The 16,147-nt window shown below is 43.9% G+C and overlaps 1 protein-coding gene across 1 annotated transcript in view; it reads right to left on the bottom strand.

Annotated features, from left to right (window-relative positions):
* The window catches only part of LOC148408044 (cadherin-12-like), a 95,163-nt gene that overhangs the window by 64,294 nt on the left and 14,722 nt on the right, over nt 1-16,147 (bottom strand). Inside the window, exon 2 of the mRNA XM_088402033.1 lies at nt 2,423-2,846. Coding sequence (XP_088258159.1) covers nt 2,423-2,680 — 258 coding nt within the window. The 5' untranslated portion in view covers nt 2,681-2,846. The remainder of the gene's footprint in view (nt 1-2,422; nt 2,847-16,147) is intronic.

Genomic DNA, 16,147 nt, shown 5'->3' with positions numbered 1-16,147 from the left:
TGCGAGGCGGGGCTGACACGGCAAATGTTAGCGCACGCACACGCAGCTGGAGATGTTCAACTTATGCATCTTAATGGCTGACGGGATGAAAACAAAGCGGTGCGATGATAACAATGGCGGCAGCCCAGGACGGAGACCAGATCAGTGCGGCCCATTAAACGTGCATAATGGCCGTACATCAGCGGCATTAAAGGCACGCCCGTGCGCCGTAATATTAGCTTCAGCCGGTACGACAGTAAGTCTCTCAGTATAACACAATATATTACCCACTGTTAATACGCAAGGGTCTTTCATTTTTATCGGTAAATGAAAATCTTGCTGTGACTACAACAGTACATTTTCAAATTGAGGGTGAATTAATTGCAACATGGATCAAAACATTTTTAAAAATGCTTTTATTGCTTGGACACCAACAATACGTTTCCAAAATAAGAGCAGATTACTTGGAACATGAATCAAGGAAATTTGTTCAATTGCATTATAGTGACTTCTATAAAAAATGTATGCTTTTCTTTTGTAATATAGCGCAAGTAAACGATATTGAGACCACTGTTATTAGTAATATACAAAATTAAATTCTTAATATTTTATTGGCAAAATTTGGGTTCTCAAATGTTTAGGATGCTTTACATGCTTAGGATCTGTGTGGGCGGAGTCAAACATTTAGCAAGCTGCAGCCAGGACTTACTCCATTTGGCGCATGACATAACCATGATTTACTTTCCAAAATGTAGTGCGACCATAGGACAATTTCCTTTGTTTACGCTAGAATTCACACAAGCTAACAGCTAAAAATGCAAATCAAAGAATAGAGGAGAATACGGACGAGCCGTTAAAAACGAAAAAAAAGCTGAAAATACTTAGAATCAGTGTGGGAGGAGTCAAACATTCGGTGGGCGGAGTCAAAGGTTTAGCAAGCAGCAACCGGGCCTTACTTGGTTTCTCACGACATGATTTGAACTTCGAAGTGCGGCGCGACAACAAAGGACAATTTCCTTTGTTTACGCTACGATCCGACGTGCTAATCGTTAAAATTTCCTTTGTTTACGCCACAATCCGACGTGCTAATGGCTAAAAACGCTAAACGAAAGGACAGGAGGGAAAGCGAACGGGCCCCTCGGCGGCATTACTTTTGCTTAAAGGCGTAATCGTTAAAAAGCTCATTGCGGAGAGAAAATGTGCTGCTTTGTCTCAATCAAACGGGCGGGCGGCGAGAAACCATGACGCCAATTAGCCGGCTAATCGTTTCTTCATTTGTTCGCGCGCAAACAGGCAGCGTGGGGTTCTGTCGGGTGGAATCGTCAGGTTGAGGCCGGACTCGGAAAACCTCGGAAAATCCACTTTTAATGGCGCCGGCCCAGCCGGTGGTCCACTTGGGCTCATTTCTGTTCTTTTGAAAGGAGGCCTGTGATCTTTTCCGCTCTTTTAAAGTCAACTTGAGAAGTGCGTCGAAAGAGCGTGTCACCGTCACCCTGCCCTCGCCCTTAGCGGGTTTCATCCTCGCGCCTTTTATCATGCCGGCTCGCGCCGCCATCAACGTCGTTAGAGCCCGCGTCGCCGGATGCTTTTTATAGAACGGGCGACGGTCGGCAAGCGACGTACGAAGCGGAGTCCGAGTGAGAGCGCGACGGCGGCTTGCCGTTGGCGGGCTAGTTCTGCGTTTGAGGGGATCCGGGTCAGGGTGCGTCCAGTTCCTCAAAATGAAGTTCGAAAAGGAAAGCAGTAACGTGACTTGAGGTGCCAACGGGGTATTTTTACACTTAGTGGCAAATAAACTCAATCACGTTTCGAAAGATTTTTATTTTCAAGTTGACTGATTTTAGGTGCAATTATATATTTGGTTTCGGGTATTCAAAAAATGGCATTTAAATGGTTAATACATACATTTAAATCTGCAGTTCATATAAATATGTTTTGGAAGGGATGGACATATTGAAACAATCAGGTCACAGATACCAGAGTTTTCACCTGAATGTGGTCAAAAGGGTGGCCGGGTTGACAAAGATTTTTCAAATTGAGAGCAAATTAACTGGAAAAGCAACATTGCTAAAATGCATTAGCCTTTGCAAGAAGTTGCATGCCGTAAATTTCCCTTTGTTTTATTTGTATGCACGCTGCGAAAAGAGACACAATTTTGCGGGGGCAGAAATGAAACAGATGGAACTTGAGAATCTTCTAGAGTTGCTGAATAAAATATACTTAGAGGTACCACTACAAATGCGGTTTCAAAGTTTAATGATTCAGACGCAGCTGGCACAGCGATTTTATTTTTTCATCCAAAAAAGCGCAAGTTAAGTGTACTTTGCTGAAAAACATATTTCACGAGGGAGGGGGGGGTACATCTTGAACATTTTTTGAAGACCACTGCTTTCTACCCTATAGTAGCGGTAGCGGAAAGATTTTTGAGAAAAAGAGGTCTTACCTTCCCCACATACTGCGGATCAGAACCCATGTATTCCTCCAGGACAAAGAACTGGTTCCAGACCCAGCCCCTCTTAACTCGCTGGAACCCGGCCGGGCTGTTCCTCGCGGAGCCCGGCGAGCTCCTGGCCCGCGTCCTCCCGGCCATCCTGCTGGATCTGAGCGGCGAGGAGGGCGGTCCGACAGGGGGCGGCGGCGAGGCCGAGCCTTCCTGGAGGTGATACCAAAGGAACAGCAGCAGGCAGTTCCTTGCTAGCATTGGCGGTCTGGGAGGGTCAGCTCTGGAAGTTGAAGTGGCACGGGGGTGAGAGCTGAGCCACGGTGAAAGCACTTTGGCGAGGAGGGAGGCGGGGCGGCGGCCGAGGAAAGGCGCCGCGCTTTTTCCCGCGTAGGTCACGAAGAAGAGCTCTTCAGGACGTCATCACCTAAAATACAAAAGGACGCCATTAAAGACCGCTTTGCAAAGACTGAACATTTTTCCCAACACCCTAGAACTACTTTCCAAAGTGATTAGCAACTAGGTATTAATCACTAAATATTTAAATCGCCCGAGCTCCCGTCTTCAGGTATTTCCGGAGCTGTGAAAACAGTTTAAGAGCATTGGCACCCCCTTGTGGTGACGGTTTGAGGCTCGCGTGTCAAATTCCAAAACATTGCTCGAGTATTCCGTGTAGCGCACGAGAAATTGCGCGGTTTCTCTACGGCGTAGCCCGCTTTCTCGCGATGCTAACATCACTTCCGGGAGTGATTTCAAACTACGGATGAACTGGGGAGCCACCTTAGCTGGGTATTGGTCCAGCGTCACACAAGCGTCCTGATGTTTGCCCAAATATGGTCAGGTTTGCCGTCTGTCGAAGCCTCGTCGGTATAATAGAAAGTTTTAACCCAAATTGTTAGGAAACAAAAGCCGTATGAAGGAGTCTTGCAAAATAAAGATGGCTTGTTCTACCCAATTGGTCCCAGTGCAAGTACTTTCTCAAAAAGTACCCCTAGTGGTGGATAGCTAGACTACAACTGCGATAGCTCAAGCTTCAGTATTTAAAACCTTGTTTTTAATCAAACTATGGTGGACAACTTTCTAGAAATGCAGTATACATAGTACAAAACGAAGATAGAGCCTATTCTATGAGATCATAAACATTTCATTTTTATGAAATATTGTTGTTGGTGGAATGAGAGACTAGAATATATTCCTCAATGATCGACGTTCTAGATTTGGAGTTTTTGAGGGATGTATAAGCCGTCAAGCCATTGTTACGATCTCTAAGTAGGGTTTTTTTTTTTTTTTTAAGAAATCCAAGTTTTTAGGGAAAGATATTCAAGATTTTCAAAATCTTGTCTCCATGACGAGTCCATCACAGTGATACGCCGACAATCGGCATCCGCTTGATATCATTACCACCTGGCGAAAATAAACGCCCACTGACATACGCCGAGAAAGAGACGATGCGGAAAGGTATTAAGAAGGTCTAATCCGCCTTGCAGATGTGCAATTTAATATGTAATCTGCTCTCTCTGCCACTCGCCGGCGGTTGGGGCCTTTGTGGCCGAAACCACGACGCCGCCCGCCACATCCTTGTCACGCCGCCTTATTGAGTCACATTCCTCACGCCGGATGAAGTCAGAGTGAAACCCTTGAAAAAAATCTTCAAGTACAAGACGGAATCATGTCCAGGCGCAAATAATGCTACAAGATCAGTGTGGCACGATATATGACTTCCTGTTGGGGTAGGGTTGAAATTGAACAAAAAATAAACCCCAAGCCCTTGGACAGAGAAACCAGTGCGAAAATTAAAAAAATTCACTGAAACACAACCGGTCCCTAGGTATAAAATAAATGTTTCGTACGACCCTTTGAGTACCTTGAGGGACCTTGAGGGGTTTCAAATGACCAAATCAGGACCTTGGTACCATAAAAAAACAAAAATGGTATTCCTCAATTTCAACGCTCATATTAGAGGGGTGGACTTATAACCGCATAACTCAAAACAGACTTTTTTCCACATTTCTGTGTTTGAATAAGATTAGTGATGCGAAATAAGTAACCATGTCTTTTAAGAGGCATATACAACTAATTCAAGAAAGAGCGTTTGCACAGAACACAAAAATGCGCTTCAAGCGCTGCCTTATGTTATGTCAACAACAGGGCTGCGTGGATCATTTTTCCGGCGGACTCTGATGCATTATGAAAAGGAAAAGATGGCTTGTCCGGCATTGATGTCGGCAGGTGGGAGAAGAAACATCCTAAGGGCAACGTTCCACGCTGTGATCTCGCAACAGTCGTCAATTGGGATAATATCCCAAGTAAGATGATCAGCAAATCATCTGCGAAGAGCTCCGTTACAAACAAATCGGACGGATCCGGAGACGACGATGTTTGCGCAAATGACGAGCAGTAATGAAAGGACGTCCAGGAGTAAAATGGGAGGAGCTATTTGGCGTGTCTTATAGTGATGACGACTTTTAGGCTTCATATCTAATGATCAGATTGAGGAATTCTCAATCATCGCCAATAATTATTTGATTTAGACTACGCAATAGCCTTACCATACGACTACAACTGTGTGGTCTTGTTATGATTTTTACCTGGTAATAATATCATCATAACCTAATTGGATTTGCAGCAACAGAACAGGGTGAGCCTGTAATTTCATAAGCGGAGCACTCATTGACTTGATTGTCTTTGATTAATTACGCCGACCCGCAACATCGACTTCCGCGGCAGATTATGAGGTTTGCGACCCCCGATGATTTTTCCCCGCACCGCATTATCTAAAAAGTCAAGAATGATCTGCAAAAAGTTATGCCGGAGAGGTCTTGCTTGACTCGGGTCAGACGCGGTTCTCCCGCAGGTCGCTGCTCATTTAATGCAGCCATAATGGAAAATGACGGTTCCTGCAACCCCTGCAAATTCTGGGTGCCCCGAGAGGGCTCGGCGCTTATTTGACGGGCGAAGTTCATTAGCATGTGCCGGGCTGGCGGTCGCGCTCTCGGACCGGTCGCCGACGACGGCGCCGTCGTCGGTCTCGCACGTCGCTTTCGATTCTCGGACGACAATGTGGATTGTTGGAAAAAAGATACAAAATTTCACCCAACTTTAAGGGGACCAATGCGGAAAGGTTTTGTCGTATGGATGCAGTTATGCTTATGGATTTAGTAAACAGCAAATAATAGCATTTTTATGTTCATAATTTGCTCCAACAGAAATATAAAATGTCTAGGTCACCATTCAGTAGTCATATTTAAAATGTATATCTTCCTTTGACCAAGTCATTTTATTTGTGTACAATCTTGTCAAAATCGTCCCAGCAAGACAGCAAAATAAATTGCATCCCACCCAAACATGAGACATCATGGGAAAGACAGCATGTCCTCGAACGTGCACACTAGGACTTAGTCGAACAGCTTTAACCAAAATATGTGGACCAAAAATGAATGTTCACCACAGTGGTCATAAATGAACAGATTGACACCAAGGAGAATATGGTGTTCCACAGGGTTCAATTTGGGGGCCCCTGCTGAACCCAATAGAAATTCTATTCTATAGCTCCAAAAAGTTCAAATGTCAAGATCAAATGTCCACCACAGTGGTCACAAACAATATATATAGGTGAATATATCCAATCCAATATTGTGTGTATTGTTGTAAGGTTGTGTTGAAAACTTGACGTTTCAAAAAAAACAACCAAAAAACAAAAACACTCAACAACAATATTGTTTTCCTGCACGACAAGAGTGCAAAGATGCTGTGGGTGCAGCGCCGGAGCCAGGGAAGACTTTAATATCGACGAGGCCTTCAGGGGAAAAGAGTGGGAGGGAGGAACCAAGGTGGGGGCGAGCTAATGAAAAGTAGCAACGTTAGCACAACTCCTCAAGCGCTCGTCCGAGCGAGCGAGCGTTCCTCTGACGGACGCCGCGTCGCGGTGTTAGCGCCGCTCTCATGCGTGCTGCCCGCCGGGCAGCGCAAAACAATACGAACGTTAATAACATCACATGAGTCATCTTGTCTGCTCTTTATGGTGTGGCCCACGCGCGTTGTGTTTGGGGCGGATGCAGCTTGCGTGACATCCTGTAGTTGTTACTCTAACATGCTCGAGCAAACGTGCGGACATTTTGCCCTACCTAAAGGCAGAAATGGCGACTCGGACTCGTGAGAAACTTCCTGGCGGTTTTTATTTTTGGAGGCTTGACTTTGACTCGCGGTGACTCGGTGATTAGCACGTCTGCCTCGCAATTCAAGGACTTCCTGTATGGAGTTTGCACGTTCTCCCCGAGCCTGCGCCGGTTCCCTCTGGGCACTCTGGTTTCCTCCCGCACTCCAAAAACATGCATGGAAGGTGTCCTTAGGTGCGGTTGGGTACGTGAAAGGTTGTTCATTTCTGTGTGGCCTGCGATTGGCTGGCTGCCAGTTCAGGCTGTCTATTGCTCACAGTCAGCTGGGATAGGCACTGGCTGGCACGACCCACGTGAGGACAAGCAGTTCTAGAAAATGGATAAATGGTCTATCACTCGCCAAGGAAAGACTCGAAACTTGACTGACCCTTTTTTGACCCTCATTTCCTCTAACCATCCATAGATAACGATAGGCCTTTTTTTTTTGTTTCAGTTGTGAAAACAAACCAAAATACTGTAAAAATCCCAAAACGTTGAAGGAAATTTAATGAAATGTCAAAAATAATAACTCCAGGAATTTTTAGTGGTCTCATGGAAAGGGACTTAGACTCCACTTGGACGGTCAGGGACTTGAGACCTTGACTTCGATTTGTGGATCAAAGGTTTAAGACTTGAATTTTTGCTTTCGAGACGTGAGTGGTATCAGTGGGAAAGTTGGGGCCCCAAATTCGGGGGTAGGGCAGTCACAGCCCACGATCGTTTGCCACACTGACACGTAAGGAGCCTCAAGAAGTTTCGCACGCAATAGAGATAATCGGGTTTTGATGCGTAAACGGAAACATTCCTAGAATCTTCATATTACCCAAGAGAAAAATCACAGAACCAAAACGCCTTCAAAAACAGCAAGCCGGGTCCAGTTTTACCCCGAAAATCAGGACTTCTGAAGCTCCTAAAACTACAGATTCAAAGAAAAATCCACCCAATTGGACGTCGTTGAAGGTATTTCGCACCAAATAGCCACACGGAAAGCGAAAAAGGAGTCCATAAACCAAATATGCGGTCAACAGTTAGCATCTCCAAATCTCTTTCATCGAAGTCTCATCTCCACTTTGGAGTGTGTCTGTGGTCTGGTTGCCAATCTGCAGGCTCTATTCTATTTCACCGCTAAAGTGTTTGACGCTCTTCTTCTCCCACGCCAAATCCCTCCAAGCGTGTCTCTTAACACCTTGATTCGGGATCATATGAAAGCCGGCTATCATCTCGCAGCTTTTGGACGTTTATTGGAAGTCCACCCGCCGCGTGGCATGGGATATGTCTGTTGTGCCGAGAATACTTCATAATCAATGGAAGTGGTCCAGCTCAGTCAAGGGAATGCCAGAACTTTCAAAGACCTGGAACGTCTTCATCTTTTCATCAGGTTCATTATGAGAGCGAGCCAACACACACACTCTTTTAATGGTGACACATGGCGGCCGGCGGCCCCTGCCAAGGCTGTTTACGATACGGGGACGGCGCGGCGGTCGCGACGTGCGAACGCGATCATCAAGTCGGCTCTGGGATTACGCTTTTAAATGTGACTGCAACAAATGATTCATTTCTCGGCGCTTATGCTCTTCGCGGTCACACGTGAGCTGGCAGGAGAAGCCGGATGCAATTCTGAATAACATACCGTAATTCCCCGAATATAAGATGCGCTTTTTTCCAAGAAATGAACGCCAAACGTTTAAACGCTATCTTGATCGTGACATTTTTTTTATTCTACACCATTCGTGGTTGATCTTTCAGCCACTAGAGGGCGGATGTCAGTTGGCTGCTAGCAACCAGTGCCCGTTACTGCTAACTGTGATTGTTACAGCCTCATTAATATGAATGAAAGAAGCGAGCAGACGGAACCAACGTCCGAGTCCATCCTTGTTCAATCACAGGAATATTACGAAAACGGAGAGGATCGTGTAAAACCTACGATGTCTCCAGCTGATTCAATTAAGAGTGAGAAAGTATGGCGCCGTGCGCACCGGTTAGAGAACACGGAAAGGTATTCCATTTGACTCGTTTATTAATCGCGGTCTTTTCGCATTTACAAACGCAATCATAGACTTCGGGAAACCTGGATGCTGTGCAACTTCGGGTTATCTGCGGTAAAATGATCTCGAACCGCGTCCCGAGGAAAAGGAAAAAAAAAACGAATGAATTCAACACTGGCGAGGCGTTCACTGATCGCTAACAATGCGAGAAATAGGAAACATGCTTAACGTGCAACAAAGTTCTAACATACGGTTACGAACGCAAGAAAATATGAAGGGTTTACAAAAGATGAGTTTCATTCTGTTATGCCCTAGTTTGGTGCTTCTTCGACATGGTAGCAGAAAATACCAGAATTTGACCCCCAAATTAAGGGCGCATTTTCTATTGGGGAATTACGGCTAATTTCTGGAGCAGTTCCTATTTTGCGGGCAATTATATTATTCTTGTGACATTTGACTAAATATTACAAATACTAGCAATTGGCTGGCAACCACATATTTTAGAACATATTCACTTGTGACATTTGGTTAAGTGCTCGAGAAAATGGATGAACATATGGAATTACCCAACCGCATACTACGGGTATATCACAAATAGCTCAGGTCACAGCCTTGGAAGGAAGTGTGATGCCTTTGTCATAGCAACGAGGTAAACAGATTTCAACACGGCGCTTGCCACCCTGCCAATTAACATTCAAGATGGAAAAACGCTCTTTCAAGAAGCCAGAGATGAGTCGGTACCGTGTCAACACTTTCCTGTTTAAAATGATCATAAAGTCAGTGTAAAGAAGGCTTGATATAAAAAAACAAAAAACATGGCGGAATTGACCTTTTGCTAAGCTGTTAAGAAGTGTGACACCTCCGTTGAATTTATGATACCTTTTATGAATTTGAACAATATCGTGTTGCTCTTTTAGACTAATTATGGTGTGGTTGAAGAAGTTGAAGGAAACCTTTTCCGTCCCTTAGTAAGACATGAAACTCATCCAGATTATTGCAGGCTTTGGAAAACGAGCGAAAAAGCGCTCATCTGCAAAGTCATTTTCATCTGGCACGCCTTCTGTGTATCGAAACAAAATTGACAAAACTTAAGAAAATCTTCTTTCTGGAAGCTACCCATCCATCCATATTTGTCACTTAGTTGCAGCATCCATTAATGCAGTCGAAAAAATATCAACCGAGACCGCCACATTACCAAGATGAGGGCGTAGTGAGACGGAAACGGGACCCAGACTTTTAAAGTTCGAAGACCTAGACTTCTAGGTTGAGTGTCATTTTTTTTCATGACGTTAGCAAGAACAACACATTTAGCGCGGTTGTTTTTTTAAACAGTAGAAACAAACAAAACCGTATCGTTCCACCTTGAAATCCGTATCGTTCCACCTTGAACTATATCACCTTTCGCATCGAATCATCTTTCATTGGCGAAACAGATCTTAAACGGAAGAACATTCCTTCCAGACGACGTATATCGACAACAAGTCTTTGCGTCAATCCCTGTTGAACCGAGACGTAAAATATCAAATCGTAACCCCATTGCGTCAAACTTAATCGCGTTGGTCCAACGTGCAGAAAACCGGATCGTTCCACCTTGAAATAATACACGATTCGCATAGAATCAACTTTCATTGGAGAAACAGACCTTAAAGGGAAGAACATTCCTTCCAAACGACGTCAATCGACAACAAGTCTTTGCGTCAATCCCAGTTGAACCGAGTCGTAAAATATCAAATCGTAACCCCATTGCGTCAAACTTAATCGCGTTGGTCCAACGTGCAGAAAACCGGATCGTACCACCTTGAAATAATACACGATTCGCATAGAATCAACTTTGATTGGAGAAACAGACCTTAAAGGGAAGAACATTCCTTCCAAACGACGTAAATCGACAACAAAATAAGCTTTTGCGTCAATCCCCGTTGAACCGAGACGTACAATATCAAATCGTAACCCCATTGCGTCAAACTTAATCGCGTTGGTCCAACGTGCAGAAAACCGGATCGTTCCACCTTGAAATAATACACGATTCGCATAGAATCAACTTTCATTGGAGAAACAGACCTTAAAGGGAAGAACATTCCTTCCAAACGACGTCAATCGACAACAAGTCTTTGCGTCAATCCCAGTTGAACCGAGTCGTAAAATATCAAATTGTAACCCCATTGCGTCAAACTTAATCGCGTTGGTCCAACGTGCAGAAAACCGGATCGTACCACCTTGAAATAATACACGATTCGCACAGAATCAACTTTGATTGGAGAAACAGACCTTAAAGGGAAGAACATTCCTTCCAAACGACGTAAATCGACAACAAAATAAGCTTTTGCGTCAATCCCCGTTGAACCGAGACGTACAATATCAAATCGTAACCCCATTGCGTCAAACCTAATCGCGTTGGTCCAACGTACGGGAAAACATATCAAACCGTCTTTGGCGAAATGCTCAAGAAAGACTTCATGGAGAAAAAATAAACTGAACAGGGTTTTCAATCCGATCTTTTCTCCCTAGGTCTGTAATTTGAAATCTTCGGGCACCGAAATCGATGGCAACCGCAAAGACGGGTCGTGAATCTTCTCCGTCTAAAAGCGGCCGGCGCGGTCTTGCATCAGCTGGCGGCGGGATGCTTTCCTAAGCCGAGCAGGGGTCGCATTCCCATCGACGGCGTGTGGTTGCGACCCCGGCGGAGGTGTCCATGTAATGGACTGATAATGGGTGCAGGTGATGTCCGGCTCCCGCCGTTCTCCACTGATCCCGCCCGAGCGGATGCGCATTCAATACAAGCTTGCCAGCTTGACTCGCAAAGCCCGAGGCGGCGGATGACAGCGGGGCGAGCCAGAATGGCCGTTCGCCCGCCCGCCGCCGTCGTGCCCGCCGCTCTCTCGGCTCGGAGCAAAGGAAAAACGCCCGCGGCTTGAATTTGTAGGTCCCCGTTACCTTTTGTCATTACTGCGGCGGAAGGGAAGCGGCGCGCTTGTAACTCGGTAGATAGCGGCTGACATTTGCCGGGCAGGGAAATGTAAAGTTTAAACTCGCAGAAATTGAAAATCGTCTCTGCGTAAAAGTCAAATGGCATCGGCCCAAGCGTTTTTTTTTTATGTTTGACGCAACAGGTGCTCATGCAAAATTGACAACTGTGAGCTAATGATGAAGACCACGCAAGAGAGCATGAATAAACTATGTACACTCGACATGGTTATTCGCATATAATTAATTTATAGCTTTGTAGCACAGTTAGAGACTTTTTTCGGCAAAGGGAATGAAAAAAAATGCCAGGTGTGAAATTTAACGAGTAGATAAATATTGCATGACCTGTAATCAATCATTTTAATGTATTCAGGTATGTATATGGAAAACTAAATTGCCTGAGACAAATACATCCATGCAAAGAGTTTTTTGTATTAAAATGCATGGCTGTAGTACTCCAGAGCAGAATTGAGTCACGACAGCTTTTTTATTGTCTGGGACTTGACTCCTTGGCACCTAACTTAGACTCATCTCTGACTCATTGGACTTACAAAATACTTTCATCATATCTACAAAGTCTGACTATTTTTTATTTCTGAAAATGAAAATGGTCAACCATCGAATATCTTTTTGTCTGTCAGTAATGTCAGCTAACAATGGGGTCATGAAATTGTGTCAAACCAACAAATCGACAACTTCCGTCAGCTACAATGGTCTTTAAAAAACATGAAGCAACCAATAAATCTGTGAGAGGACAATTTTGGACAAATGTGGTGCAGTTTGAATGTTATACAATTTTAGAGGCACCGAAAAAACAAGTAATTTGGTGACTTAGGCAGGTGACTTGGACTCACACCTTTGTGACTCAAACTGGACTCTGACTCACACCTTTGTGACTCGAACTTGACTCGGACTCACGCCTTTGTGACTCATATGACTCAAACTCACGCTTTTGTGACTTGAACTTGACTCTAATTCGAACCCTTGTGAACAAGACTCAATTTGGGTTTGTACCTTTTTGACTCAAACTTGACTCAGACTCATGTCTCTCTGACTCAAACTTGACTCAGACTCACGCCTTTGTGACTCAAACTTGACTATGAAACGCCTTTGTGACAGATACTTGACTCTGATTTGAACCATTGTGACAAAGGTCTGACTGTGACTCAGACTCAATTTGGGCTCTGACCTTTGTGATTCAGGCTTGTGATTGGATCTTTTTGACTCGAACTTGACATGGACTCGATAAAGGTGTGTTTGACTATTTCATCTTTTTTTTAAGAGAATTTTTTTTTTAATTTAGACTTCTTTTGTTAGAATGAAAAGTTGCACATCATATTTCTCCAGGATAAAGTTATGGAAGTGATGATATATTCCAGTCAAATTTAACGAGTGAAGAAAGTCACACTTTATAGATTTGTTTGATGAATCTTTATGTCACAATCATTTCAGAGCATTTAATTGGTCCAAATCAAAAGTAGGAAAACTTAATTGGTTTAGTATCATAGGTTTTATTGGGTTCACATATGCGCATTTTTAAATTATATGACATGATAAATTTTATGCAAATCACTTTGCGGCCCCACCGGGATCCCGTATTGAAAATCAGTGCCCTCGAGAACTTTCCGTGTTGCAGTTAGCGTACATGATCAATTCAGCCGCGTTGCCTTGACCTTGACAACCTTTATTTGCAAACCGTTGATGTTGTGTCGCCTCTTTAATCACGTCAAGCGTTACGGCTGTTGTCGTCCTCTCATTAGCCCCGTTGAATAATAACAGGCGCGCGCACAGTATATCGACGCCATTACGACCGCCATTACGGCGCTGCATCGCCGCTTACGTTTTCTCTTAATTAGACGTTGCTAAATGTTAGCAGATAAAACGCTGGTGAGAGAGTCAGTCGGTGTGCGGAATTACAGCCCAGCTGAGCAGATGGCGATAAATTAGATATGAAGGGGAGGAGGGGCGAGGGTGGCTTAGGGTCCAAATGATATATCCCAAACCTCGTTTAGCAGCGGAGGAAAATCAAGCAGCCGCCTTGACGAGGCGTCACATTCTGTTTCAATCACATGTCGACGAGCCGACGTGACGAGTAGTTCATTTCCTTTGTACTTTGTCTAAGTGCGTATGTGTGTGTCTAACTGCAAGTTGGGGCATTGTGAAGAATGGAACATGCTCTCGTAATTTGAACAAAGTCATTCACTTAAATGGTAGCGAAATATAAAAAAAAACTCAGATCCATATTAACATGCTGTGGCAATTTGACAAATTGGCTAATCATCATGTGCGTCAGTTTTCCCGAGTAGACTCAAAAAACATCTGAAAAAGCCACGCCTGTTTTAAGTCATGAGTTTGGGCTTACTGGCTTGAATAAACTCATGAAAAAAAATCATGAATCCATCCCTGAAAAGACACAGGAAGTCAGCTATTTTGCTTTGAACATTTTTGACCAATTTTGTCAATTTCCAAGAGTTCGTCAAATGTATACGGAAAGTCAGTCCCCAATGCTAGTTTGGCGGGCATGTCTATCATGAGAAAACCAAAAACTCTCAAGAAGCTATCCCTGAAAAGACACGGGAAGTCAGCCATTTTGGTTTGAACATTTTTGACCAATTTTGTCCATTTCCAACCATTGGTCTAAAGCTTGGAAAATCCAGCGCTCAAAACCAGTTTTACTCAGCAACGTGAAATTTGGAAGGCATATCTATCTCCAGAAAACCCACCAAAAAGTCTCTTGAAGCCAAGCACAAAATAAGACAAGAATTGGAGCATTCCATTTTCAAATGAACAGTTTTGGCTGATTTTGTCCGTTTCCAAGAATTTGTCAAACATTCGGAAGATCAGTCCCCAATGCTAGTTTTAATTTGGCGGGGATGTCTATCATGAGAAAACCGACCAAAAACCGTCAAGAAGCTATCCCTGAAAAGACACGGGAAGTCAGCCATTTTGGTTTGAACATTTTTGAACAATTTTGTCCATTTCCAACCGTTGTTTCAAAGGCTTGGAAAATCCAGCGCTCAAAATCGGTTCTACTCAGCAACGTGAAATTTGGAAGGCATATCTATCTCCAGAAAACCCACCAAAAAGTCTTGAAGCCAAGCACAAAATAAGAATTGGAGCATTCCATTTTCAAATGAACATTTTTGACCAATTTTGTCCATTTCCAAGAGTTGGTCAAACATATTCGGAAAATCAGTCCCCAATGCTAGTTTTAATTTGGCGGGCATGTCTATCATGAGAAAACCGACCAAAAACTCTCAAGAAGCTATCCCCGAAAAGACACAGGAAGTCCGCCATTTTGTTTTGCAGCATCACCGTTTTAGCCATTTTTGAAGTGATACTTGAAGACAAACGATTCCTTGGGGATTTGTCCAATCGTTACCAAATTCCAAGCACGCGTATCACACGTTCACCCGTCGTTTTGACGCCTTCCAAAAAAACGCCGAAAACGGAACAATAACTTTACCACGGGACCCCCAAACACACACGTCGCCCTTCCAGTCACATTCCGTCATCCCGATTCACTCCAGAGTGTTTAATTCTGCGCTTTTATTCCAAATACAAGCACATTAGCCTTGTCTTGGGCGGCAGATTCATCACTGTGCTTTTTCTATTACAGCCCTCATCTAAATGCAAATGGGAAGTGTCCCTTTTCTCCAGCAGGACGACGCTCCTGGCACAGCGCGCGCACGCAACGGCGGCGGAATTGAGACGCCCTCCCCTGGCTTTTTTTTCCCCTCTCTCCCTCGGAAATGCGATGTAGGCTAAAGAATGCTTATCGTGTTGACTTATTGGCGGGAGAAAAGATGCCGCTGATTGAACATGAGCGCAAAGCCGCATTTTTTTTTTTTTTTCGCGCGACCTGTGTGAAGCCGAACTTTTTGAAATACTATGCAAATACGCCGGCTGGAAGTTTACGAGCGCTCCGTCCCAACGAATGCAACAATGGAGAGGAAAATAAGTGGCTGCTTTATGATCTGCGCCTGGGCGGAAGAAAAGAAAATCTATTTGGTCGTCGTGTTGACTGAGAGCATTACCGCGAGCGTTTGCGCTTACGTTTTTTTGAAAAGCATCCTAATAATCGATGGGCTTATTGCGTGGCTTGAAAAATGGAACGCGGCTTAATTCCTGTTAGATATCCAGAACAAGGAGATGTTTCATTTGAAAAACAATTTTCGGAAACTAGCACTTTTACTTGTATAAATGAGACTTGCCGATTATCTCGTGAATCTTGGGTGTTATTGTGGACAATCAAAATCGCAGAAACAGAAACGCAAATCCATATGTTTTATAGGTTTGCGGAAAATGAAATACACAACCGCTTTTGATGATATTTTCCTCTGTTAATTGACATTGACGTCAAAGCGTTACTGCTTTTTTTTCCAACTTATGTAAGAAGGCTTTTTTTTAGTGGTTTCTATTCATGAGTTCTATCACCAAAATTCCAGTCATTAGCCTTGTTTATATTTTTTTTCCATATGCGTTCAATAAACCGTGTTTTTCAGCTAACATCTGCATAGGAGAATCAGGAAATGTTTGTCTTTAATGGGGATATTCCACGTGTCTTTTTTTCAAACCGATAATTGTACAAGAACACGATTCTTGAGTTGTCGCCGATATCTGTA

This window comes from Hippichthys cyanospilos, chromosome 19 (assembly GCF_059441005.1).
Source record: "Hippichthys cyanospilos isolate Australia breed blue-spotted pipefish chromosome 19, RoL_Hcya_1.0, whole genome shotgun sequence".
Taxonomy (NCBI): Eukaryota; Metazoa; Chordata; class Actinopteri; order Syngnathiformes; family Syngnathidae; genus Hippichthys; species Hippichthys cyanospilos.
Note: the sequence above shows the minus strand (reverse complement) of the source record. Positions and strands in the feature narration are given on the sequence as shown.